The sequence below is a fragment of the Thermobia domestica genome, chromosome 1 (genome assembly GCF_964235325.1).
Source record: "Thermobia domestica chromosome 1, izTheDome1.hap1.1, whole genome shotgun sequence".
NCBI classification, from domain to species: domain Eukaryota; kingdom Metazoa; phylum Arthropoda; class Insecta; order Zygentoma; family Lepismatidae; genus Thermobia; species Thermobia domestica.
The window spans coordinates 163,676,024-163,685,517 of NC_137454.1; the positions used below are offsets into that span (position 1 = coordinate 163,676,024).

Here is a 9,494-nt window from a genome sequence, read left to right on the forward strand (position 1 = left end):
GATTGTTTTATACCATCAGCCTGGTGGATTACATTTGCACTTTTAAAATCTCATCCATCTTTAGTTTTTATATATGCTGAACAAAGAGCACTACAATATATTATCAAGTGGAAACAGTCACGTGAAAGTTTTCTTTTCTCTATGCTTTCCTCGATTAAATTTCGTATTCTTCAAGAAATTCTGTGATAAAAATACAAACACTCCAGGAATTACAAACACATTAATGCATTAAATACCTTCTGTCTTTACTTCATGCTTTCACAAACTACTTACTGTTTAGGCTGTCAGTGAGAAGACCGAATTTCAGAGCGAATTATTATATCAACCATTTTCTTGGAATCACAGAGAAAAATGGGAAATTTAGAAATGATACCATGAATGATTTTTTTTTCAGAAAATGGAAAAATAAACTAAGAAAGAACTCATAAGGTGGAAAAACATAAACAGTACGTGAATCTTGAAACGATACAGAATATATAAAATTAACCAGGAAAGTTCTGTCACTTTTTCACCCAACACCTTCAGACATCGATATGCCACTTAAGCCGTACCTGGAAGATCAAAAATAGTTCCAATTAGCATCGACGACCTTCTGTCAACGTTCTGGAAGGCTATAGATTCCATCGCGGTAGAAATTTGTGGGTCGTGAAGCGAAGAAGATATCATGTGCATTTTGCACCTCTACTAGGGATTTGAACTGGCGTCCTCTAAGGTGATTGTCCAAGGGAGGGGGTATGGCGTATGCAATAATGTTTCCTATCCAAGGCGTAGAATGGTGTCCCGTGTCATCCTAGCCAAGTGGGGCTTAGCGTTGTCCTGTAACAGAAGGACCCCTTTGCGATTCACAAGTGCTGGCTCCAGAGTTTTGAGCTTTTCTTAAACACGGCTCAACTGCTGACAGTACACAGTTGTATTGATGCTCTAACCAGCTGGTAGCAGTTCCTGATGCACGATGTCGCGAGCAAGCCACCAAACACACAGAAGGACCTTCTTCTGGTGCAGTGCTGGTTTCGGCTGTTTTTGAACCGTTCATGGAATACTAACCAATGATGACGACGCCGTGGAACTTCGTACAGAACCCACTTCTCATCACATGTCAACACCCTGACCAGAAATGGCTCCTTCTTCAAACGAGACAGCAAAGAAATACATGTGTCTACTCGCGTTGCCTTCTGGCCTAGAGTCAAATTATGTGGGACCTATCGACTCAACTTGTAGTGCTTCCCAAGTTGATGGAGGTGCTGCCGAATGGTTTTTCCACTCACACTGAATTGTAGTTCCAGTTCCTCACATGTCTGGCCACTGTTCGTCTCAATTGTGCCTGAAGATCTTCATTTTATACATGTGTTGTTCTTCCGGCATGTGGTGCGTCTTCGAGTGTGTAGTCACCGTCCTTAAACTTGTTAAACCACCGCTGCACAGTCCGCGTAATCACAAAACCCTCTGACCCCCAGATAGTATGTTGGATATACCCACACAAACAACTGACCTTCGCCTTATATCCATTTGCATTCAACTCACGGTATAAGGGCCAGTTTAAGACAGACCTCCACAAAAAGCAACAGAACATTCTTGGTTACCTTTATATATCGAAACAGATACAGAAAAACCTTTATATTCAAAGTTTTGGGAGGGAATTCTACAACTTTGGGAGGGAAAGTTTCCCCGCTAACACATCTGGATAGAACACTGGCTTGGACTCCTGGATTTGCAGGATGATTGCATTATTTCACTGGACTAAAACTCGAGAATCGAACACGGGTCCGTAATGCCGCTGCCACTCGGAAAAGGACTTTTATAAGAGGAGAAATCATTTATTCTACTTTCACTATCTCCCTCTCCTATGTCCTGAACTGTCTGCAACAAAGCGCATGTACTAGTATGGTTATTTATATTTAATTCAATCACATGTTGCCTCATTTCTTTTTTTTTCAGAGTTGACTGTCTCTGACGAGGGAAAGCCTTTTCCCTAGAAATGACGCAACACAAACTGGAGAATATTAACTGGATTCACAATGAAGTACATTTTGACTACAGGACTAATCTATACTCACTGATTCATACCAAAAGACTGTTGGAACGACGAGATATCTCGCGTAACGTGTACAATGTTTGTGGCAAATCTGAACAAAGGTATTCACTTCATACAGGCTGGTTGCTTTGTTGTAAAACAGTTTACAATCGTTCTTTATTCTGAGTTTACAATCTCAGCTGTTATTTTGTGAGTGGTGCTTCTATGGTACCTTTTGCTATGTGTGCAGCTGCACAGTAAGTATCGGGTTGAGCTCATCGTAAGTTCCCTTGTAAGATATTATAAAGAGTACAAAAAGGTCAAATGTTATTATTATTTACATGAATTATTATTTATTTATTTGTGGTGGTAAACATTTTCCGATTAGAGGGCGTTGCGCTTAAAAGTTATTTTATTTATATTCTTTCTTCTTTCCTTTCTTTCATTCATCCCTAATTGAAACAAGAGCACGTCTAAAGACAGTATTTTGTTTTAGGAACATGATTATTATGAAACGTTCGTTTTTCATGTCTTTATCTTATAATTTTCCCAGAGAGGCGTTTAGAGCACAAGGAAATCAAGTGCAATTACAAAACTAGTGAGAAAAAGAGACATAAAGTTTGTACGGTATCACATGGAAAAGTTAACGCTTTTTTTTTTTTTTTTTTTTTTTTGCGTTATGACAACATCTTGTCTAAATTTTGCAAGGGCATCTTGGAACATCCCCAAATTTTGGAAAGAGTGCATAGGACCATACTCTTAAATTTTGGAAATGATCAAAACTAAAATTTGGTATTGTAGTATAGGACCAGGGTATGTATAGGTTTGTATTGCTTGCCTCCTTCTATATAAATATATGTAAGTAAGATGTTTTACCACGTGGTATGTTATTGACCTAATTTATGCTCTCTGATGAAGCTTGGATTAATTTAGAATCTTCTTCTCTTGAATAGAATACAGGTATCATAGTGCACTCTCTCTCTCAAAGAACATCCTATCATGGTACTGGTAAAAATGCCCTCGCTTATATAAATTCTAATTAGGCTATGCTTTTATACCAATTTAAGGAAGCTTGAATCCAAAGAAATCATTTTAAAACTTATCCGTCCATGACGTCAGAAGAAAAGCCACCTCAAAGTTGGAATCTTTGAGCTAAGGTTCTCTAGGACGTAAATACATATCTCTGTAAATGTGGTTGGTCTACTTCGTACTCTTCATTCTGTAAAAAAGAATGCCAAAACGTACGGAAGCAATGCTTAATATTTTTGCCGGAAATTTGAATTAGTCATGCCTTCTGTGTGAGCTGGGCATTTTTAATGTTGTGCCAATGTCCACGAACAGGGATTCAGGTTTCTTTGAACTCAAATTTGGACTAGAGAATTCAAATTAATATTATAAAACAACCATCTCATTTTTTTTTCAGTGAATGTAAAAAATTTCCAAAAAACTTCAAACTAAGAATTTTCAACATAAAATTTTTCCAGTAAGTGCAAACGATTTTTAACTAAAAATTTTAAACTAAAATTTTAAAACAAAAATTTACTAAACTTTTCGAACTATTGTTTTCAGTGATTGAAAATAATTTCTAGCAAAAATGTTTAGGAATTGCATTTTTTTTCACGAACGGAAACTTGTAAGGAAAGTTTAAATATTCGAATTAAATTTGATCCAATTCAAAAATCCCACTAAGAGATTGCATACAGGGGTCATCATACTGACATCTTAAATAGCAGTAATGAACTGAAGGGAAATGCTGAAAGATTGAACACGTACACCAATTTAAATTGTTTCACTTTCGCTATATTATGTTGCTATTCTCCATTTAATCATAAACATATGACACCAGAAAGTTATAGAACGTTTATTTTTAATATATAATTATCTACAAGGAATTACTTTGTGTAGTATGTGTTAAACGTGCCTTAACGTTGATATCCAAATATTGTGCTATGATACAGCAGTTATTCACATGCAGATTATACAAAAGATTGCCTAACGTGTAAAAGAAAGTTATGTTTTATTTGTTCTGCGTTGAACGTGTTCGCATGTATGACCAACAGTGGATAGTACAGACCCGAGAATAAGCAAAAAGAATGCCCCTTGAAGATGTTCCAAAGAAAGCGCTGTCGGATTATCCTTATTGTCATCAACATTAATTATAACTTTTGTTGCATTAAATTGTCTTAGAATGTCCTTTTCCCAATAGTCAAGAATCCCTGACTGAAGTAGCATTTGAATTAGGTAGTCAAGCTGTTTCTTGTACTGGAAATTCTTCCGCGTTCCCATTGCTATATGAAAATTGGCAACTTTTTCTTCCATGATTTGCAGGTGATCCAATTCTTCTTGTTCTAAGAAGTCGTATCCCGTGATGTAAATATCATTTAAGAGATCACACCACATTGCAAAGTCCCCGCTTTTAAGTAATGTTCTAATATGATTAATATCATCTGTCATATAAAAGCTGTTAGCCAATAATTGCATATCTTCGTCTTCAGAATCAGTGAAATCTATACTAAGAACATGCAATGGAACCATGGATAACCATTGGAGGTCGCTCTTAGCTAATTCATGAACCGATCGAATAGGTTTCTCGTATTGAGGAACTGTAAGAAATGAAAAGAGACTTCCGCTGTACGCCGAGCACAGAATCATACAGAGTATTGTCCACCAATGCATAAAATGACGTAATGGCTCCTGCACAGGTGTTACGGGAATATTTCCTTGACATATTATTCGACACATGTCCAACACTGTCTTTCGTATGTTTTCATATGGAGTAAGTTTGTAGAAGGGAAATAATTTGTTCCATATTTTAGCAAGTATCAATAAGAAACACATACTAAAAATGATTGTCAATAAACATGCTATCCACATAGCTCGTTGAAAAGGTGAAAGTATACATACCCACTTGGGAACAAGTTTAGGTCGTGGTATCAGAAATGACAAACTTACTGATACGTACGGAAAGCTAAAGTCGAATGCCCTCCACTGCTCGTAACTAATGTACAATGCAGCAAATGCAATATCTGCTCTACCATAAACCATATCGCCATTCAACCCTGTGTAGGTACCGTTTGACAGTTGTTCTCCCCACATTTTATTATCTTGTGGTTCTGCTACCTCCACGTCAAATTGATATTTGGACACAAATTCATCCATTATTCTATATTCAATACCATCGTATGAAACTATATCACTTTCGTTCTTTGCTATGACAAACGGCGGGTATGAAAAAGTGCTTACTTTTAAAAATTTGTTTGATTTGGATACAATTAAATCAGAAGATGCATATTTTAGGATCAGGTTGTCACTGTGTTTTGACAATTTGTTTTGAGTTTCACCTAAAACTATGCAAACCGTACCGTAAGTTTCATTCCTGTAATACAAAAACACGGAAGTGTCATACCCAAGAAACACAGAAAGCAATGATTCTAGACTAGACACGCCAATATTATTATGAATAAATAAAACTAAAGTGTGGGAAGAAACGACAATGTTTTCTGCAAATGTTACAGCATTCCTTGACTCCAAAATTATTATCATTTCTTCACAGATATTTTCTGCAGAATCTTGCCGAAAATGTTCAATTTCATCCGTCCAAATTTTGATGATCACTGGATAAAAATATTTGGCATCAGAAACTGAAAAAATAGCTGCTAACATTGATGTGTTATCTGCTATTATTTCGATGCAGTTACTTGTGTTATCTACATCTTGTAATATCGATGTTAGAATTGTTTTAACATATTTGGTGTCAGTGTCTTCTTCATTGTAGGAAAGAGTTATGCACGAAGAAATGCAAAAGTGTAATATTGCAATATAAATATATAACATCGTTGGTACAATAATTGTCATTCTTCAGTTAAGTAGCTCTCACTCCTCGTAGCTGAAAGAGAGGGAAAGAAAATATAATAAGTAGAGCAACCCCAAAACATAAAAAGCATAACAGCAATTTACACATATGGCTGGTACCTTGAACATGGTTGTGGTTGTTTAAGAGTCCAGAAGAAACTAATTTTAAAAGCATAATTTCAGAAAAATAAGCATAATTTATAATATGTATATAGTACAATTCTTGGAAAATTCTGTTTAACTTTATATTATTTTACATGTTTTTTATATCTCCTGCGCCTCTGTCTTCCCTATTCTTTTAACAAAATAGTGTTAAACCAGAACCACTTGGAACAGGCCAATTCGTCCATGTTTGGAACGGGCCATCTTATACAATTATAGCTAATTTTATCAAAACGTTTCAAAACAATCCACCATTTCATTCATCTCTCTCATCATCAACGTCTCCTTTAGCCTAACCGGAATAACCGTGGGACGAAAACTCAAAAATTTCATTTTTCATTTTCAAAATTAGTGAAGCAGTCAACTGGGCCTTAGTGTTGTGACTTTTTATAAAAATCCCCCGTAAGGGAGATGAATAGAATAGAATAGAGTATACTTCAGTTGCAGCTTCACTCTAATAAGTTACGTGTTACCATACAGTATCAAATTTGGGTTATGTTTAGTGGAAGGGATCCAAAAGTACGTAAAAAAGTAGAAGATTTACAAGAGAAATGAGTTGAAGTAACGGAATTGTAATTGATTTCTGTGTTATCTAAGATTGGAATCATACTGCATGTCGTAGAAATGAGAAATGCAAAATGCTGTAGAGGCTATATAGGTCTATGTACTTACCGGAAGCAGACATAAGGGAATATGAACACAAATATGCAAGTAGTTAGCCCTAACCTAACCTAACCTAAATTAATTTAAACTAACCTAATATTAACAGAAATAAGCGAAATTTTATATATTTTTCGTAAATAAAGCTGGACCCCTTTAACTAAACATAGGCCCCAATGTTTATGTTTACCAAAAAAAATTTTTCATAACTTTTGTCTAAAATGCACTTAAGGATTTACATTTACGCTTTATCATTTTCTCCATCATATAGTAATAATACTATAGGATGCGCGTTACAAGTTACTTTACTTTCCCTTAAAATGTAAAGCGTTAGTAACGTGTTACTTGCCTCAAAAAATATATTTTACTTCGAAAGCAACGCGTTACTTTTAGGTCCGAAACTTTGAATATGCAAAAAAGAAAAAAAGTATATTACTTCAATGTTCCGTATTATTATTATTATTATTATTATTATTATTATTATTATTATTATTATTATTATTATTATTATTATTATTATTATTATTATTATTATTATTATTATCGCACATTCCGATTTTCCCAAATCATCGTAAATGTTTAGAACTGTAGGTTGTTAATAGTACACAACAAAAAAATAGGTGTTGAAACAATACAAAATGAGTACCAGTTTAGCATGTTACTTGTGTGCCAATCCAAGCACGTCGCCTTAGAGCATATCCAAAATACCTCGTTACTGGCTGTGGGTATTTGTATTGTTTTTTATTGGCTGGTACGAGCAAAGCTTTGCAAAATATACTGTATTTCACATTTGTGGCAAGTAACTAAACACATTCTATGTTTTCTGTAATCAGTCACAATAATATTGTTGTAAACCTTTGAATCATCTGACAACAGTTACACAGAGAGCAGTGCTTTCATCTGTTTTCTTTATCTGTTATTCTTGTTATGTGTCTTAGCACATATGAACAGAAGATGACAGAACTGTTGCCTATGTAACTCTTGCCAGACGATACACAGGTTTACAACAATATTATTGTGACCGATTATTCGTTACTTGGCACAAGTGCCAAATATATTTCGCAAAGCCTTGCTTATATTAAACGATAAATACCAATGAAAATTCTCTCAGGTAGTAAAGAGTTATTTGTGTTATGACCGGAAGGCGATGTGCTTGCTGCTGAATTAACACACAACTAACACGCTAAAGAGGTAGTCATTTTGTGTTATTTCAACACCTCAGTTTTTACAGTGTAGCGTTGCTCTATTCTTTCATGCGGGCAGTTACTTTATTGGAAATTTGATGTGCTTCGCTGACTTCATAAAAGCAATATTGGACGTTCTGAATCGCTTTCTGTAGATGCAAGAACAAATTTTTACTTGACAGCTATACGAACATTTTCATATAATGTAACACTGACTAAAATGCCATAGTGCGTTAGGAAAAAATGACTGCTTATTATTATTCTGCTAAATTAATACTATAACATTGTTATGTAAAAATTAAAAAATACAGAATATATATTAGCATTGCACTATGACTAATAAAATAACACATGAACTGGAGGTGAATCAAAACTTGCCAGTAACTCTAAAATCGATACATGCTTTTCAAAGCTAGTTGTTTTAAACTCTATAATCAACTGGACTCTAGGATACGCAAACTGATCTGAAAGAACTCCAATATTACATACCATCGACAAACTATTTTCTAGCAATAAGATACGTCTGCTCATCAGAATACAGTTTATTCATACAGTATTACCCTCTTACTGTAAATCGTTAATTATGGTACCCTAGCTGTTGATAAATATTTCTCGCTTCACTTCAGACCAGGGATAAACGTGAAGGGGAACGCAGGTGGACGCCGTCCCCATACTTTCAGATAATATCTGTGGCGTCCCCCCACTTTCTAAAGAAATATCAATTGGCAAAGATTGGCACGGGGACGGCTTGACGTCATGCTTCCGCTTATCTTTTCAGATCCACTTTTAACTTTGCTTCAGACATTTTACTTTTAAATTCTGTCCACCATCATCCTCAGCTTTTAAGAAAATATATTCTTTCAAATGTTCGAACAGTATAATATTTTCGTTCTATATCTTTATGAAAACAACACCATTCAAAGTAAAATAGACCACCATTGCATTTATAGTTCACTCGCTGAATGTATTGATTTGGAGCTGTCAAAATCTATGACAAAATTTTACAGATGCTTCCAATCAGTACATGTGATTTTCCTGAGATTGTATTCATCTTCCAAAAACAGCAAGTGGCACTAAAATCTTATCTGTTTCTCTGTATGTCGGTGACTGACTGTCGGTCACTGACATAGTTCATGTTCCATTTCACCATTCTGAGGAATCCACTTACAAGAAAGAAACATTTGTTTCCGATTATAATTTTTATTCGAAATGTAACGCAAAATTAAATAAATAAATAAATAAATAAATAAATAAATAAATAAAAAATAACGCAAACTAGGTACTTACTTAAAAATTTGTAACGCGTTACCGTTACAGTTACTTTGGGAAAAATGTAACGCGCTACTAGAAATATTACTTAAAAAGTAACGCGTTACTTGCGTTACGTTACTCCCCAAGACTGTTGTACTCATAATAATGATGCTCATCAAGGCTCTAGCTTTCCTTTGCACCATAGGGTTGAAGCAGAAATCTTTCACCAGCCTCGGCTATTGTTTCTTCGGTAGACAAATTGTCTAAGCTAATGGATCATTGAACACTAAAACTGATACCCTCAAATCTTTATCTTTCTGAAGAAGACGCATGAAGTTTACCCTTTCAATTAAAAATGAAATGAAATCTTTAAA

The 9,494-nt window shown here is 34.9% G+C and overlaps 1 protein-coding gene across 1 annotated transcript; it reads right to left on the minus strand.

Annotated features, from left to right (window-relative positions):
- Positions 1-3,917: 3,917 nt before the first annotated feature.
- On the minus strand, positions 3,918-5,216 carry LOC145666728 (glutamate receptor ionotropic, delta-2-like). The gene has a single exon (XM_081734259.1). It carries the CDS (start codon positions 5,168-5,170, stop codon positions 4,022-4,024), a length of 1,149 nt encoding a protein of 382 aa, XP_081590385.1. The 5' UTR covers positions 5,171-5,216; the 3' UTR covers positions 3,918-4,021.
- Positions 5,217-9,494: the final 4,278 nt, after the last annotated feature.

Excerpts from the sequence above, each read along its gene's own strand:
- LOC145666728 (XM_081734259.1), bottom strand. The coding sequence starts at position 5,170 with ATGGATGAATTTGTGTCCAAATATCAATTTGACGTGGAGGTAGCAGAA.